Source organism: Cebus imitator, unplaced genomic scaffold (genome assembly GCF_001604975.1).
Source record: "Cebus imitator isolate Cc_AM_T3 unplaced genomic scaffold, Cebus_imitator-1.0 Scaffold2, whole genome shotgun sequence".
In the NCBI taxonomy this organism is placed as follows: Eukaryota; Metazoa; Chordata; class Mammalia; order Primates; family Cebidae; genus Cebus; species Cebus imitator.
Genome location: NW_016107317.1, coordinates 16,456,646 through 16,475,818, shown reverse-complemented (window position 1 = coordinate 16,475,818; position 19,173 = coordinate 16,456,646). Strand labels below are relative to the sequence as shown.

Below are 19,173 nucleotides of genomic sequence, written 5' to 3'. Positions count from 1 at the left end.
TATTTTCTACAGAGTGTAAAGAGGGATTTTAAATGCATATGAATTCTATACTATTTCTCCCCTGTAAAAAATTATAGCCCCTTGCATTTAGAAAAATCTTCAATCTTTCTCCCCTAATTCATTACATTTTGCTTACTCCTACATATCTGGCCTTATCTTATAATATTCCCCAGCTCATCTCCCATTATCCAGCCATATTTAACTTCTAGCTCTGCTTTTCTAGCAAGCATAGCTCCATCAGCCTTATGATGTTTGTACTGGCTGTTACCTCTGCCTGGAATGCCATTCTTCCTAGAGCTTCACTAGCAGGCTGCTTGTTATCAGACTTCAAAATAAAGATATTCTCAGAGAAGCCTTTGCTAATCAGGCAATCTAAAATAGAACATCCCATTTTCTCAATATCAACTCATTTTATGCCAATGCTTTGAAGCTTTTCTTGTTTGTGAATTTGGTTATTGGTTGGTGATTTTATTTATGTCTACCTCTCTCTTTCTTCCCACTAGAATGCCCTATAGGGCATTCCCTTAGAACAGCTACTTAATTTCTAGGTGCTTTAGTGTCTATTCCATAAAAGAAAAAGGTACTATTACAAATCTCAAATCTCAAATAGAATTATTCTAATGGTAAAATGAAGTGATACAAGTTGCTGACAACTTCTTTGACACACAACAGATAGTGGATAAATGATTTTTATGAAAATAAACAAACAGAAAGAAGTTACACTAGAGCTGGCACAGTGAAGATCACCATGGTCCCAGGTACTCAGGAAGATTGTTTGAACCCAGGAGTTTGTGATCAGCCTGGGCAACAGAGTGAGACTGTATGTGTGTGTGTATATATATATTTTTAAGAAGTTACAGTGTAGCAAAAAGTAAAGTATGAAATAATATGGTGATTATGGAGATGAAGATGTATAAAAGCTATACTAGAGAAATAAAGCAACATGAGCCTTGAAAGTTAACTAAGGACCAAAACAGCTATTAACATTACTCTCCTTGTACTATTTGTTTGTGACAGGGGCAACTAGATCATCAACTCGGGAGACAGAGACAACTGGACCATCAGCTACAGTAATAGGGAATTATGGACAATCATCTGAAATAACAGGGACAAGTAAATTATCATCTGAAGTTTCAGGGACAGTGAGGCCATCAGATGCAACATCAGGAGCAACTGGAACATCAGTTGTAGTGAAAAGGACTTCTGAACAATTGTCAGGAGTCACAGGAGCATCTGAACCATCAGTTGGAATGTCAGGGACAACTGAATCATTAACTGAAATATCAGGGACAACCAGACCATTAATTTCAGAATTAAAAACAACTGGATCATTATCTGGAGGGTCAAGGACAACTGAACCTTCATCAAGAGAATCAGTGACAACTGGACCATTAGCTGAAGGTTCAGGGACAAGTGGAAAATTGGTTATAGGATCAAAAACAACTAGATTATCAGCTACCGAATCAGGGACAACTGGGTCTTTTACTGGAGGATTAGGTACAAGTAAATCATCTGCTAGAGAAACAGGGACAACTGAACCATCAGCTGATGGGTCAAGAACAACTGGACCATCCGTTGTGGGATCAGGGACAACTAGATTATTAGCTAGAGTGACAAGAATAACTGAACCATCACCTGGAGTGGCAGAAACAACTACACCATCAGCTGAAGAATCAGGAACAAATGGACCATTTGTTCTACTGACAGGAGCAAGTGGACAGTCAGGCAAAGGATCAGGGACAACTGGAAAATCTGTCATAGAATCAGGACCATCTGTTGTAGAATCAGGGACAACTGGAACAACATCTGCAGGATTAGCAACAACTGCACCATCAACTGGAAGATTAGGTACAACAAGACCATCAGTTGGAGGAACTGAGACAATTGGACAATCAGGTGAAGGATCAGGAACAACAATACCATCAGCTAGAGTGACAGATGTAACTGGAACATCAGCTGAATTATCAGGAAGAAATGAATCATCAGCTACAGGATCAGGTACAAGTAGACCACTAGTTGAAATAACAGAGAAAACTATACCATCAACAGAAGGATCAGAGGCAACCGGACGGTTTGTCATTGGATCAGAAACAACTAGACCATCAGTTATAGGATCACGAGCAACTGGAACTTCATCTGGAGGTTCAGGTACAACAAGGTCATCAGGTGGAGGAACAGGGACAACTGAACAATCAACTGCAAGGCTAGAAACAACCGGACCACTTTTTGCATTGACAGGAAAATCTGGACAATCAACTATAGTGACTGGGAAATCTTCAAATTCATCTGGAGTGAGAATAACATCTGAAAAATCCCCTGGAGTGGCAATGACAACAGGACTATTGGTTGAAGGATCAGCTACACCTGGACAATCTCTTTTAAAATCAGAGACAACTGAATCATCAGCTGGAGTTACAGTAACATCTGGACAATCAGCCAGAGTGACTGGGACAAATGGACCATCAGCCGGAGAGACAAGAACAACCGGACCATCAACTGAAGGATTAGTTTCAACTGTACCATTTGTTATTGGATCAGAAACAACTAGATCATTAGTTATAGGATCAGGGACAACTGGAACTTTATCTGGAGGTTCAAGTACAATAAGATCATCACATGGAGAAACAGGGACAACCAGACAGTCAATTACAAGATTGGAAACAACTGTATCACTTTCTGGATTGATGGGAACATCTGGACAATTGGTTGGAGTGACTGGGATATCTCTAAAATCAGCTGGAGTAACAATGACATCTGAAAAATCAGCTGGAGTTGCAGTGACAACAGGATCATTTGTTGAAGGATTCACTACAACTAGACCACCTGTTTTAGAATCAGAGACCACTAGACTATCAGGTAGAGTGACAGTGACGTCTGGACAATCAGCCAGAGTGACTGGGACAGTTGGAGCATCAGCTGGAGTGACAGAAACAACTGGACCATCAACTGAAGGATCAGGGGCAACTGTATCATCTGTTGTGGGATCAGGAGAAACTAGACCATTACCTGGTGAATCAGGTACAACTGAATCATCAGCTGGGGTGACAGGGACAAGGCCATCATCAGGAGGATCAGGGACAACTGAGTCATCCTCAATAAAATCAGCAACAACTGGACCATCACATGAAGGATCAGGAACAACTAGACTATCAGCTGGAGTGACAGTGACATCTGGACAAACAGCTAGAAATACTGGGGCAACTGGAGTACCAGCTGTAGTGACAGCAACAATGACACCATCTTTTGTCAAATCAGGGACAACTGGACCATCTGTTGTAGGAACAAGGACAACTGGAACTTTAGCTGGAGGATCAGGTACAACAAGATTATCAGATGGAGAAACAGAGACAACTGGGCAATCAGCTGTAAGCTCAACAGAATCATTTGCTGGGTTGACAACATCTGGACAATCAGCTGGAATGGCTGGGACATATGCACAATCAGCTGGACTGGCACTAACAACAGGCTTATTTGTTGAAGGATTAGTAACAACTGGATCATCTACTGTAGGACTAGAGACAGCTAGACCTTCAGTTGTAGGATCAGGAACAACTGGCCCTCCTGTTGTAAAAGCAGAGACAACTGGACCATCAGTTGGATTGATAGTGACATCTGGACAATCAGCTAGAATGACTGGGTTAACCAGACCATCAGCTGGAGTGACAGGAACCACAGGACCAGCAAGTAAAGGATTAGGGACCACTAGACCATCTGCTGTACGTTTAGAGACTACTGAACCATCAGCTGATGGATTGGGAACAACTGAACCACATATTGTAGAAGGAAAGACAACTACACCATCAGCTAGAGTGACAGTTACATCTGGAGACTCACATAGAGTGACGGGAGCAACTGAACTATTGGCTGGAGTGACAGGATCCACTAAACCATCTGTGGTAGGATCAGGGACAACTGGATCATCTGTTACAGGAGTAAAGACAACTGCAAAAACTTCATCTGGAGGATTAAGTACAACTACATCATCAGTTGGAGGAACAGGGACCACTGGACAATCACCTGAAATATCAGGGACCACAGGACCATCTGCACAATCAGCTGGAGTGGTAATAACAACAGGGCTTTTTGTTGAAGGCTCATTGACAACTAGAAAATCTCTTGTAGGATCAGTAACAACTGGATTATCAGCTGAAGCTACAGGGACAACTGGACCGTCTGTTACTGGATCAGGAACAACCAGACCACTAGTTATAGGATCATGGACAGCTGGAACTTCATCTGTAGGACTGGGTACAACTAGTTCATCAGTTGGAGGAACAGAGACAACTGGACAATCAGCTGCAGGATCAGTGACAACAGAGACAGTTTCTGAATTGACAGAAACCTCTGGTCCATCAGCAGAAGTAACAGTGACACCTGGAAAATTACCTGCAGTGACTCAGACAACTGGATCATCAGCTGCAGTATCAGGGACAACTGTACAATCTCTTAGATCATCACAAACAACTAGAACATCATCTGGAGAAACAGAAACAACTGGATCATTAGTTAAAGAATCAGGGACAACTGAACCATCAGATGTAAGATCAGGGACTACTGGACCAACAGCTGGGGAGACAGGTACAAATGGACTGCCATCTGGAGTGAGAGGGACAACTGGACCCTTAGCTAAAGTGACAGGGACAACTGGACTATCAGCTGGAGTGACAGGGACAACTGGATCATCAGCTGGGGTGACAAGAATAACTGGATCACCAGTTGGAGTGACAGGGACAACTGGACTGTCAGCAACAGGGACAACTGGACTATCAGCTGGAGTGACAGGGACAACTGGATCATCTGCAAGATCAGGGACAAGTATACCATCGGCTGGAAAAACAGAAACAACTAGAACATCACTTGAAGAATCAGGGACAACTGGACCATCAGCTGGACTAACAGGTACAAATGGACTATCAGCTGAAGTGACGGGGACAACTGGACCATCAGCTGGAGTGAGAGGGACAACTGGACCATCAGCTGAAGTGACAGAAACACCTGGACTGTCAGCTGAAATGACAGGGACAACTGGATCAACAGTTGGCTTGACAGGGACAACTAGACCATCAGCTGGGGTGATAGGGACTGCTGGTTCATCAACTGAAGTGACAGGACTATTTCAACTATCAACTGGGGTGACAGGAACAATTGGATCACTAGCTGGAGTAACAGGAAAAACTGGCTTATCAGCTGGAGTAACAGGGACAAGTGCACTATCAGCTGGAGTGACAGGGACAAGTGGACTGTTAGCTGGGGTGACAGGGACAACTGGGCTATCAGCTGGGGCGACAGGGACAATTGCATCACCAGCTGAAGCAACAGGGACAACTGGACTATCAACTGGAGTGACAGGGACAAATAGACTCTCAGCTGGAGTGACAGGGACAACTGGGCTATCAGCTAGAGTGACAGGGACAATTGGGTCATCAGGGACAACTGGACTGTCAGCTGGAGTGACAGGGACAAGTGAACTGTCAGCTGGAGTGACAGGGACAAATGTACTGTCAGCTGGAGTGACAGGGACAAATTTACTTTCAGCTGGAGTGACAGGGGCAAGTGGACCATCAGCTGGAGTGACAGGGACAACTGGGCTATCGGGGGTGACAGGGACAATTGGATCACCAGCTGAAGCAACAAGGACAACTGGACTATCAGCTGGAGTGACAGGGACAAGTGGACTGTCAGCTGGAGTAACAGGGACAAGTGGACTCTCAGCTGGAGTGACAGGGACAACTGGGCTATCAGCTGGGGTGTCAGGGACAAGTGGATCACCAGCTGAAGCGACAGGGACAATCAGACTATCAGCTGGAGTGACAGGGACAAGTGGAATCTCAGCTGGAGTGACAGGGACAAGTGGATTATCAGCTGGAGTGACAGGGACAAGTGGACTGTCAGCTGGAGTGACAGGGACAAGTGGACTATCAGCTGGGGTGATAGGGACAAGTGGACTGTCAGCTGGGGTGACATGGACAACTGGGTCAGCTGGGGTGACAGGGACAATTGGTTCAACAGCTGAAGTGACAGGGATGACTGGCCTATCAGCTGGAGTGACAGGGGCAAGTGGACTGTCAGCTGGAGTGACAGGAACAAGTGGACTATCAGCTGGGGTGACAGGGACAACTGGATCATCAACTGGGGTGACAGTGACATTTGGATCACCAGCTGAAGCAACAGGGACAACTGCACTATCAGCTGGAGTGAGAGGGACAAGTGGACTAGGAGTGACAGGGACAACTGGGCTATCAGGTGAGGTGACAGGGACAATTGGATCACCAGCTGAAGCAACAGGGACAACTGGCCTATCAGCTGGAGTGACAGGGACAAGTGGACTCTCAGCTGGAGTGATAGGGACAACTGGGCTATCAGGTGAGGTGACAGGGATAATTGGATCACCAGCTGAAGCAACAGGGACAGGTGGACAATCAGCTGGTGTAACAGAGACGAGTGGACTATTAGCTGGAGTGACAGGGACAAGTGGACTACCATCTGGGGTGACAGGGACAATTGCATCATCAGCTGGGGTGACAGGGACAAGTGGACTGTCAGCTGGGGTGACAGGGACAACTGGACTGTCAGCTGGAGTGACAGGGACAACTGGACTGTCTGGAGTGACAGGAACAAGTGGATTATCAGCTGGAGTGACAGGGATAACTAGATCATCAGCTGGGGTGACAGGGACAATTGGATCACCAGCTGAAGCAACAGGGACAACTGGACTATCAGCTGGAGTGACAGGGACAAATGGACTAGGAGTGACAGGAACAACTGGGCTATCAGCTGGGGTGACAGGGACAGTTAGATCACCAGCTGAAGCAACAGGGACAAGTGGACTGTCAGCTGGAGTGACAGGGACAAGTGGACTATTACCTGGAGTGACAGGGACAACTGGACTGTCAGCTGGGGTGACAGGGACAAGAAGACTATCAGCTGGAGTGACAGAGACAAGTGGAATGTCAGCTGGAGTGACGAGGACAATTGGATTGTCAGCTGAAGCGACAAGGACAGCTGGACTGACAGGGACAAGTGGACTATCAGCTGGGGTGACAGGGACAATTGGATCACCAGCTGGAGTGACAGGGACTAGTGGACTCTCAGCTGTGGTGACAGAGTCAATTGGATCACTAGCTGAAGTGACAGGGACAACTGGACTGACAGGGACAAGTGGACTATCAGCTGGAGTGACAGGGACAATTGGATCACCAGCTCAGGTGACAGGGACAAGTAGACCATCAGCTGGGGGGACAGGGATAACTGGACCCTCAGCTGGAGTGACAGGGACAACTGGACTATCAGCTGGGGTGACAGGGACAACTGGGTCATCAGCTTGGGTAACAGGCACAACTGGATCATCAGGTGGAGTGACAAGGACAACTGGACTGTCAGTTGAAGCATCAGGGACAACTGGACTATCAGCTGGAGTGACAGGGACAACTGGGTCATCTGCAAGATCAGGGACAAGTCTACCATCGGCTGGAAAAACAGGAACAACCAGAACATCAGTTGAAGAATCACAGACAACTGGACCATCAGCTGAAATAACAGGTACAAATGGACTGTCAGCTGGAGTGACAGGGACAACTGGACCATCAGCTGGAGCAACAGGGACCACTGGACTATCAGCTGGGGTGATGGGGACAAATAGACTATCAGCAGGGGTGACAACGACTACTGGATCATCAGCTGGGGTGACAGGGATAATTGGATCATCTCTTGGAGTGACATGGACATCTGGGTTACCAGCTGGGGTGACAGGGACAAATGAACTATCAGCTGGGGTGACAGGGACAACTGGGCTACCAGCTGGGGTGACAGGGACAATTGGATCACCAACTGGGGTGACAGTGACACCTGGACTGTCAGCTGCAGTGACAGGGACAAGTGGACTATCAGCTGGGGTGACAGGTACAATTGAATCAGCTGGGATGACAGGGACAACTGGACTGTCAGCTGGAGTGACAGGAACAACTGGATTATCAGCTAGAGTGACAGGGACACCTGAACTGTCAGCTGAAGTGACAGGGAAAATTAGACTCTCAGTTGGAGTGACAGGGACTACTGGACCATCAACTGAAATGACAGGGACAACTGGGATATCAGCTGGGGTGATAGGGACAACTGGATCATCTGCAAGACCTGGGACAAGCATATCAGCTGAAAAAACAGGAACAACCAGAACATCAGTTGAAGAATCAAGGACAACTAGACCATCAGCTGGAATAACAGTTACAAATGGGCTATCAGCTGGACTGACAGGGACAACTGGACCATCAGCTGTAAGATCGGTTACAACTGGACCATCAGCTGGCACAACCACTGGGACAGGAACTACTGGAGAGCCAGGAACTAAAGTTACAGCCCATGAAGGCAAGTCTAGTTAGCTAAAGATATATCATTTAACGTGAACGATATGATTTTTGGTCTTCCAGACTTAAATCTGTGTAAATTTATCACAATTAAATATGTTATTAAGAATTCAAATTGTTGAACAATAATGGGGACTTTCCAGAATCTTATTGATTCCTTAGACATTTTGAGTTCATGTTTTCATGGGGATTCTGCAGCCACTACAGCTGGGAACCCAGCAGGCACAGCTCACCTTGGGTGCTCTGGTGTGGTCCAACATAAGCGTGACTGAGACCCCCAATTATGATCCTAAGATGAGTCAATTATGATTTAACCAAGGACCTAAATTCCTAAATTCAGGAAAAATGATTGAGAGATAACCTAGATTTGTCAATGTCTAAATTCAAATTTTACATAAGGGGCAGTAAGTTCATTATATTTACTAAGATGTACCATGTAAAGCTGATAATCAATTATTGCTCTAACCAGGAAAAACTGAAGAACCATATGGAACCACCCCTGGAGCAGGTGAAAGCAGGACCAGATTAACTACACCTGGAAAATCAGGCAAGTGAGGTGGAAAGAATTTAGTCCCAACTGTAGCTCAACGTAAGGTTTTCTTTTTTTTCATTTCTTTTTTCTTTATAATAATGTAGGTATTATTTTCCCTAATTTGCTGGTAATGAAGCTGAGGTTCTGAGATGTTTAACCTGTTAACCACACAACTCTTCTGATTCCAATACCTGAGCTCTTTCTACTCCTGTACATTTCCTTTAGACCATTGTAGGCAAATTTCCTCTCTTCCAGTTTTCTCTATTCTCAGACGCGTTCTATCTGAAGCGACGGTCAGTGGTCCTCCTCTAATAGCTGTTATCTCTGTTCATGTCATTTCTGTCATCAGTCCATGTTAGCAAATACCCATTGCCCTTCAAATAAATTCTAAATGCTTCAGTGTAATGTTTGAGTCCTTGGAGACCCCATCTATTTTCTAAACTTCTCATTAGCTCCCTTCACATAATAAATTTTAGACTCACTTAAATTAGTTGTTGGCACTGTTAGAAGTTACTTTATACAATTTTACAAACTGATCACTAGAAAGTTATTTTCTCACTTCATTCAAGCTAAATTTCCAGTTATTTTTCACTCATTCTGTGTTTATGTAACACATGTTGCTATGTTTTCCTAAACCTTGGCCCTCACTATGTCTTCTGCCTGATGTGTCCTTCCTGGACTTCACATAGACAAATCCTAAGTAATGATAAAGATCTAGATGCTGCCTTTTCCAGAAAGCCTTCCTTGACCTCACTGAGGAGTAATGCTCAGCAGTTTCTCATGGTCTCAGGTTCTCAGTATATATGAACTGTTTTTTGTAGCAGAGAGCTAAGGCATGCTGAGATCAAACTAGGTGAACACACGAGAAGATCATCTTTCATCTTTGTCAGGGAAGGCACAAATGGATTTACAAATGGAATAGGCCAAGCAGAGAAACTCATAGAATTATAGATCTGTTAAGTGCCCAGAAAAGGCTACTTGTTATAGCAAAGGAACACACAGATGTCATTTAGATTCAGATCTTCTCATGGCAGAATGAGTCAACATGGTGACTTCTGGACTTTCTGTGTTTCAGGTACCATTAGCGTAACCACTGGCACAACTCTTGCCCCTAGAAGTTCCAACACAGGTGAGAACAAGCTGAGTGGAATTTTCCCATGGGGACTTCTTTTAAGAGCTATTTCCTCAGGTTTTATTTATAGGCAAGATTATCACTACAGTAATCCATAATCCTTAATGTCTTCCCAATTGTGTCTTTCTTCTTTTCTTCATCCTCAGAGGCCACAACTTCCTAGGAGGAAGTGGAATTGCTGCAGGTGGAATAGCTCCAGCTCAGCCTGCAGTTTTAATCAAAGTGCTTAATGATCAAAAAGTGAATTAATGCATTCAAAGCATCTTTCATTAGGCAGTGTTGCCTAAAATGTAGCCACACTGCTTTATTTCCTAAATGAAACCTTTTAAAAAATGCCAAACATTTCCTAGCTAACAAATGACAAGCTTCAGGAACCTAAGACTTCCTTCTACCTTAAGGAGCCCATTCAGTGCACTAAGAAGTCAAGTCACTGGCCACGGGATAAATTTATACTGAGAAAACTTCCATTTCCCAGCACTGAATCTTTTTTGAAAGACAAAAGAGTCTAGAATATTGTCAGGAAATTTGCTGTAAGACAGATGCTACACTGGAAACACAGATTAATTCTTGACATTAGAAAGCTCAAAGAAAGAACATCCTAATATATTATAAGAAATACAAATTTTTAAAAAAGCAATTCCCTAGTCATGGCATGTTGACCACCTTTCTTTATTTCAGGAACTTCTGGTGATATTTTGGGGAAAACTCCCAAACCTGGAAGTTTTGTCTTAGGTAAGTCACCACATAGCAGGACATCCTGGAGGGAGCCACTTAGGTAATGCCGCAGACCCAGCATGCTTTGCTCTTTTCTTTTTCTTTTCTTTTCTTTTCTTTTCTTTTCTTTTCTTTTCTTTTCTTTTCTTTTCTTTCTTTCTTCTTTCTTTCTTTCTCTCTCTTACTCTTTCTTTTTCTTTTTCTTCTTTCTTTCTCATTTCTTTCTTACTCTTTCTTTCATTTTCTTTATCTCTTTTTCTTCTTTCTTTCTCTTTCCTTCTTTCTCTTCTTTATCTCTTTCTCTCTCTTTTCTCTTTCTTTTCTTCTTTCTCTCTTCTTTTTCTCTTTCTCTCTTTCTTCTTTCTCTTTCTTTCTCTATTTCTCTTTTTCTTTCTCATAATTCATTCCTTCCTTCCTTCCTTCCTCTCCTTTCTCTCTCTCCCTCTCTCTCTCTTTCTTTCTTTCTCTCTTCCTTCCTTCCTTTTCTTTCTTTCCTCTTTCTCACCCTGTTGCCCAGGCTGGAATATAGGACCATGATCTTGGCTCACTGCAGCCTTGACCTCCTAGGCTCAGGTGATCCTGCCACCTCAGCCTCCCAGGTAGCTGGGACTACAGGCTATTTTTTTTTTTTATAGAGACGGGGTTTCACTATGTTACCCAGTCTGGTCTCGAACTGCTGTACTCAAGTGATCTGCCAGCCTTGGACTCACAAAGTGCTGGAATTATAGGTGTGAGCCACCACACCCAACCATCCAGCATGTTCTTAATTCATTCATTTCTTTTCTTTCTCAGAGACCACAAATGCTACAGGGACTCCTAGAGCAGGACTGTCAGGAGGTGAGTGCTATCATTCCAAGACTTTGGGTTCTGTTGATTTATTGTTTGGGATTGCAGCTAAAAACATAAGAATATGAAGGTAGAAGACACATTTTACACAAGACCAAGTCAAATTGTGAATCCCTGTGGAAATGCCGTGTTCATGCCCCTCCAACAAGTGTGCCTGAGTCCTGGCTCCCAGAATTAGTTCTCTGAAGACAGGAATGAGACCATCACTGCTTTAAAGTTCACACAATTTGTTTTCACAGGCACCACTGTCATTTATTCTGAAGTCAGTACCAGTTCAGAAGTTTCCAACACAGGTAAAATTCCATAAAGAAAATATAAGCTGGCTCTTACCCCATATGAGTTTTGTGCATGTGTGTGCATGGGTGTGCTTTAAGGATGACATAAAATAAAGTCATAAAATGACATAAAATAAAGTATCACAGAGACATTTAGAACTTTCTCTTTCATTTTCCTCCTCTGTAGTCCCCCCTGGTACACCAGGGAGGCATAACAGGAAGTGAAACAGGCAGGTGTGAAATGAGCCCCAATCCCTCTGTCAGCAGGCTAGCGTGTAGGTGTGTTCACTTGTAAGTTACCTGGGAAGAAATGGGCCAAGGAGATGAAATGAGAGAAGGAAACTCCTAATTTAGCGTTTACACCATTTATAACATTAAGTCCTCAGAAAGGCCCTTTTAGTTGCTTCCATGATGAATTTGCTAAATTTGCTTTTCTTGTTTCAGGTATCACTGGAGTAGGTTCTGAGACATCTGTTGAAACAGGAATTTCCAACACAGGTAAGATTGAAAGAAAACCATCTCTATTGACATGCAGATGAAATGATGTTATTTTGCAGAGTTTTTCTGATGAATAACACAAAATCTCTCTTCCCACTATCCCAATGCCCCAGAATTCACTATTCCATATCGTGTCTCAGAGGCCACAATTTCCACAGAACGTGTTGGCACCACTGAAGCTTCATTCAAAATAGGTGAGAAGGAGCAACTTATGTCTTTGTTGCTATCACTGATTATGACACTCATAGCGAGACTAGAGAGATGAAGTTTCTGGAAAGCAATTTGTATTTACTTTCCTAATACTACATTTTTGGCCAACAAATTCTTTATCAGTGTAGAAATTTTTCCAGAAAAGCTACTAATTATAGAATGCTGTGAAATTACAAACCGTTATAAGCTTTTAAAAGGTAGGGGAGTTGATAAAACTTGCTGAGAAACACAGAGGAGCTGTAAGAACCCAGGAAACACACCTGCCCCCTGTCAATGCTTCCTTTTCACAAGTGGAGGGCAAACTATTTTCACAATGTCTGGAGTTCTCAGCACACTCGGGGCATTCTCAGTAACCACCCCACAGCAGGCACCGCTCTTGCATCTGACAGCCAAGACACAGGGAGGAAAACAGGTGAGCTTAGGAGAAACCCACATTGTCCTCCTGACTGAGAATACCAGGAAGGTTATCACAGGTGGAGAACATTGTCACTTTGGTTGCTTTGGTAATAAAATGGTTAATGAGAAAAGACATAGGGCTTATCACTAAGGAAGAGCTAGGGAAAGTGCTAGTTAGATGTAAGTTAGGTTTAGATTCTTTCTAGAGGCAGGTCTGTAGGAAAGAAAGATTAATCACCATGGTGATCCTAGTGCTCTTGGTGTTTCAGCCATAACTGGGGTGGCTCCCAGCACAACCCTTGCCCGTGGCAGTTCCAGTACAGGTGAGTCTGCAGGTTGGCAGGGAACGCTTCAGAACTCTTCTCATAATTTGATGTCTCCTTTGATGCTTTTAAGAGTAATATCTTATTCATTTCATGGTGATTGAATATTTTTCAAATATGTCTCTTCTGTTTTTCTGTCTCTCAGAGGCCACAACTTCCATAGAAGGAAGTGCGTTAACAAGAGGCGGAATAGTGACAGGTGAGCATTGCTGGGTCATTGCACTCACTTGCTAATAATATCCAATAAAACCTGTGGCTTGAAAAGGATCCATACTCTCATTTCTCCCATATTAACATTGTTAGGAAAGTTCCTACCTTTTTTCACTGACTAAATACAGAATCTCAAATTTCATTCTTATTTCTTGTGCTTGAATGGACTCTTCTCATGGCCCCCAAGGTAATCGTGAAGTCATTTGACTGACAGTTACATAGCAGATCTACAGAGTTATCTTCTATCTCCCTATTCCTGAAATGTTGAGAAAAGGAAACCTAATAAGTAAAAAAAAAAAAAAAAAGGGTGGTGGGGGAGTAAATATACCACGGGAAGAATATTATCTGAGAACTGTAGAGATTAGCTTTTGCCATTTAAAGGCCAGTTTAATGAAATAATAAATAAGTATACAGACTGTGTCCATTGATTTGCTTGATACTCTTTGCCCACTTCATGGTAATGAGATACTGACCCATGACTGCCCCATCCCTTTCTTAATAGCTGCCACTGGGGCATTCTCTGGAAAGACTCTGGAACCTTGGAATGACAATACAGGCAAGTCCAAAAGCACACAGAAATGCTACACCATGGCTGCTCAGGTGACAGGCTCCTAGTAACCCTGTACTCCCCATCCTGCAGACTTCATCTTTGCTTTCTTTTCTCTCAGAGGCCACAAGTTCCACAGGAGGGGTCCGGGCCACCAAATCAGAAGCTCCAGGAGGTAAGCTTCATCAATCCAAGGCTTCAGAATTCTCATCATTGTCATTTTGTATTCAGGGTAACATATAAATGAGAAACAGGGCCATGGAAATGAAGTTACTTCTTGTCTGGAAGCACAACATGTATTCTGACCATCCTGAGTAGTCCTGCTAAGGAATTTCAGAAACGGGGTCATCTAAGTCAGGCATTGCTCCATGGCTTGTGTGACAGTGTTAGTTCTCTGGACACCTGACTGAGGCCTACTGACCTGCATCAGTTTTCCTGGAACCATGATTCTCCTCACTCAGCTCATGATTCTGCAAATTACTATCACCTGCTGCCATCTCTTGAATATGTTTATTAGACTTCTTGTTTATTTTCTATTTCTTCTCTCACAAACACAAATCTCACAAGGCAGATACTTCATCTGTTCTTTTCACTGAGAGGATGTCAGACACAGAGGAAAGGCTTACAAAATAGGAGATGAATGACAGGCATATTCTTATGTAGAGTGTCACTGTTTACTTCATGGTTTTACTTGGTGTCGGCAGCAGTTTATCAGGTCTGAAAGCAGTTGGGGTAGGCTTCTTAAAACACCAGGGAAATGTAAAAACATCTGACTTGAGTGTATTCTTAAAACCTGATTGTCACACTATCACCAGTTACACAAATAAGAATGTTGGAAATATCAAAGCTTTTTCTTCTTTTCTCCTCCGGAGTGGCAGGGAGCCACTGGAACTGGCAGGGAATCACTGTAAGTGAAATCAGTAAAGTGAAATTAAGCGTCCTTCTTTGCTTTTTTGCTATGGTACAGTGGAGGGAATAGTCAGTATGCAAACATTAAACAACAACCTGGCAAAAAAAAAAAATGATTTGTGGTGTGTATTTTTTCTAAAACAGAAGTTGTCAAGAAAAGTCTTCCAGTGGTTCAGGACCACAGTGCTGATTCCAGTACTGCTTGCTCTGTTAGGTCTTTACATTCTTGTTTTAGGTACTTCTGGTAAATTCTCTCAGACAACCATTGCATCTGGAGGTTCCCACACAGGTAGTTCAGTGAGAAGGAAATATTCCTTTTGCGTGCATGATACCTCTGTAGAGCTGCAATCATAAAATAGTGCCTCAATATTGTTTTTTCATATCTCACATTCCCTAGATCTCATGATTTTCCTCTTTCTTTCCCCAGAAGCAACAACTATCAGAGGAGGCAGGGGCAGTACTGAAAGTGAATTCAGAACAGGTGAGGAAGAGCAACCCATAATTTGGGAGTTACTGTGAATCATGACTCTCATTAGGATGACTTGCTTAGAAGTAGGCCTTCCTGCAGAATATTAAATAAGGATTTACAGACAATGTATTAGAGGCCAGATATATTTTTTAACTTATTATTTCCCTATAAATCTCCTAAAATCCTCTTTTCTAATAGATTGACTTTCTAGATGAGGTGTAAATGGAACGTAATTGTTTTGAGGGATTTCCCTATAAAATTACATATAAATATTTCCAGTGCTATGGAAGTTAAAAACAGTTTTGGTCCCAGGAAGTAGAGATATTATAAATGCACTTTAAAAACACACCTGCATAGATGTTTCCTTGCCCCCAAGGCAAGAGAAATAATTAATATTAGGTCAATGGGGCAAAATCACATAGGAGTAATTAGTTTTGGTGTTTCGTAGCAGTGAGGTACCTATGGTAAACAATGTTATGGTTTATATTCAAATGTCCTTGACAAGAAGATTCTGAATATTCTGCCCACCAAGCAATGATAAGTGTTTGAGATGATGGATAAGCTAAATATCATGACTTCATTATTATACAGTATATACATATATCAAAACCTCCCATACAACCCAGAAATATGTACAATTTTTATATGAAATTTAAAAAGAAAAGTAAAAATGGATTAAATGGTAATGAAATAAATGAATTTTTGTCTTCTACCTCTGACAGTGAAACAGTTAAGTATGGGAGAAAACCACCTGTCTCGCTCTGTTGGCAGGCCAGGTGTAATCCCCAGGTTTGGCCCCTTTGATTGCTTTGGTAGTTTATTAATTAATGGAAAAACACATCAGAGTGGCAGCCAGACAAAGTGGCCTTTGACATCTTAAAGATGTAAGCAGATTGTTTCTAGAGTCAGGCCTTCAGTAGACAAACGAGAATCACTGTGGTGATGCCAGCTCCCCTGTGTTTCAGCCACCACTGGGGTAGCTCCTGGCACAACCGTTGCCCCTGGCAGTTCCAAGACAGGTAAGTCAACAGGTTGACATGAAATCTTCCACGTGCCCTCCCATAATTAGAGGTCTCCTGTGTATTCTTTATTTAATTATTGAGATGGACTCTCGCTCTGTTACTCAGGCTGGAGTGCAGTGGCAGGATCTCAGCTCACTGTAACCTCCTCTTCCTGTGTTCAAGTGATTCTCCTGCTTCAGCCTCTCGAGTAGCTGGGATTACAGGTGCCCATCACTACACCCAGCTAATTTTTTCTATTTTTAGGAGAGATGGGGTTTCACCATGTTGACCAGGCTAGTCTCAAACTCTTGACCTTGTGATTTGCCTGCCTTGGCCTCCCAAAGTGCTGGGATTATAGGCCTGAGTCCTTGTGCCTGGCCTCCTTCGTATTAATTTTCTGCAGGAGTAGCACCATATCTTCTCCACAATTCTTAAATATTCTCCGGTAACTCTTACTCTTTGTCTCCCTTAGAGGCCACCACTTTCCTAGGAGTAAGTGAAACAACACGTGTTGGAAGAGCCACAGGTGAGTGATGCTAGGCTAAGACCTGTAATTCCTAATGACAACTTCAAATAGTCTTCTGAAAATATCGACATGATTTATATACACTATATGGAGAAAATTCAGAGGAAAAGGCTAGACAGTCTCCTTATTTCCTGAGCTTAGAAAGGCCTTCCCTAAACCATTGTGACGTCAAACCAATGACAGATAAATAATATGGGAGAAAATTCTTCTCTTCCCCCCAAAGAGAAGGACATAATAGTTAAGAACTGTCTCAGTAATATTGCTGTGGAGAGAAAGGTTGCATGGGACAAATATGAACTACTTCTAGCACTGCGAGTCTCAGAGTAATAGTTTGCTTCTGAGTGAGAATTGGAGATTCCTATAGAAACCAAGTGGAAAAAGAGTTCAGCTAGTGACACCATCTTTCTTATTGTAGGTATTACCGTTGTAGTCTCTGGAAAAACACTGAAACCTGGAAGTTACAAGACAGGCAAGTCTGAAAATACACGCAAAGTCTGGACATGGGCACCTTGGTTGACATAGCCCACAGCACAGTGTGTACTCTCTCATAAACTAGTCTTTATTCCTTCCTTTCTTTTCTCTCTCTCTCAGGGGCCACAACTTCCATAGTAGGGAGTGTCACCAGCCAAGCAGAACATCCAGGAGGTGAGCTTTTTACTCCAAGGCCTTGGAAGGCTTTTATCAAATCCTAGTTCTCTGCAGTGAAGACATTGATGTGAAGGTGGGCCAAGGAATGGGACCCTCATTTCATCTGGGAACACAGCATGCCAGGACCACAAACCTGGGTGTGCCTAGGAATTCTTTGGCCTCACCTGACTCATCCCTCTGGTTTTTTAGGTGCCTAGGCTGGCAGAGCTAGTTGTTATGTAGCACGGATGAGGGAAAGCTGCTGGATACCCCCTGCCAATCAGCGTTCCTGATCCTTTTATACAACTTGCCTTTTTCCCAAAGCACTGACTCACATCCTTCACACTGACTTATTTATTACATTTATTGTTCATTGCTGGGCTCCAGCTGCTAGACTGTAAGGTGCCTTAGGAGAGAGATCTTTCAACATTCTGCTCACTGATACATCCCAAGGTCCTAAAACAATATTACACAGAAGAGATGCTTAATAAATATTAGCGGAATGATGAAATAATTATTTTGAAGCTCTTCATTCTATTTAATAGGTACAACTACAGTTTCACCTGAAGTCAGAATTCCAAGCCAGGTAGAATAGATCGAAAAAAGTCATCACATGGGAATATTAGAGTTAGGGAGTTCTTTTTTAAACATGTGAATATCAAAATACCTCAAATAATTGATGAGGAATATTTATAAAGATGGAAGGTAGTCTGCTTTTTTCTTCTCAACACATCACATCAGGGAGCCCATCTGGAAGTTAAACAGGTGACGGGGAGATAAGGTTTCCTTTCACATTCACTGTGGTCTATGGAAAGGGAATCCCAGAAGCAACAACGTTCAATTGAGGGCCAAAGAAATAAAGTGGTAATCACTCACGGTTCATTTCCTTCCAAAACAGATGTCCTCAGGAAAGGTCTCTAGAGGTTCAGGATCATATCACTTCTTTTAGCATTCTTTGCTCTATTAGCACTTTTACTCTTCTCATTTTAGGTACTTCTGGTGAATTCCCAGGAACAACCAGTACATATGGAGATTCCCACACAGGTAGTTCAATAAGAAGGAAATCTTCATCTTGATTGCCTGATAAAGCTTTAGAGCTGCAATCATAGAATAGCTTTTTCCCAGGATCTTCAATCCCTTAGACCTCTTGATTTTCTTTTTCTCACAGAGGCTACAACTCTGACAGGAGGCAGGGGCAGTATTGGAACTGAATCCAGAGCAGGTGAGGAGCAGCCCATGATTTGGGAGTTAACGTGAATCCTGATGTTCATTATTGTGACTTGTTTAGAAGTGAACTTTCCTACGGAACATTGTGGTTTTTTAATTATTATTATTATTATTATTATACTTTAAGTTCTGGGGTACTTGGGCAGATCTTGCAGGATTGTTACATAGGTATACACATGCCCTGGTGGTTTGCTTCCTCCAACCCCCCATCATCCGCAATAGATATTTCTCCTAATGTTATCCTTCCCCAACCTCCCCACCCCCTGCTATTGCTCCCCTAACCCCTTACCCCCCAACAGACCTCAGTGTGTGATGTTCCCATCCCTGTGTCCATGTGTTTTCATTGTTCAACACCCACTTACGAGTGAGAA

General features: G+C 42.9%; 1 protein-coding gene across 1 annotated transcript in view; it reads left to right on the top strand.

The window, feature by feature from the left end:
• MUC19 (mucin 19, oligomeric) overlaps window positions 1-19,173 on the top strand; it is a 189,411-nt gene that overhangs the window by 98,653 nt on the left and 71,585 nt on the right. Inside the window, 18 exon segments of the mRNA XM_037738205.1 lie at window positions 1,018-8,361; window positions 8,830-8,907; window positions 9,968-10,021; window positions 10,703-10,756; window positions 11,531-11,575; window positions 11,824-11,877; window positions 12,304-12,357; window positions 12,471-12,551; window positions 13,233-13,286; window positions 13,432-13,485; window positions 13,999-14,052; window positions 14,129-14,218; window positions 15,380-15,433; window positions 16,387-16,440; window positions 16,895-16,948; window positions 17,540-17,593; window positions 18,566-18,619; window positions 18,744-18,797. Coding sequence (XP_037594133.1) covers window positions 1,018-8,361; window positions 8,830-8,907; window positions 9,968-10,021; window positions 10,703-10,756; window positions 11,531-11,575; window positions 11,824-11,877; window positions 12,304-12,357; window positions 12,471-12,551; window positions 13,233-13,286; window positions 13,432-13,485; window positions 13,999-14,052; window positions 14,129-14,218; window positions 15,380-15,433; window positions 16,387-16,440; window positions 16,895-16,948; window positions 17,540-17,593; window positions 18,566-18,619; window positions 18,744-18,797 — 8,340 coding nt within the window.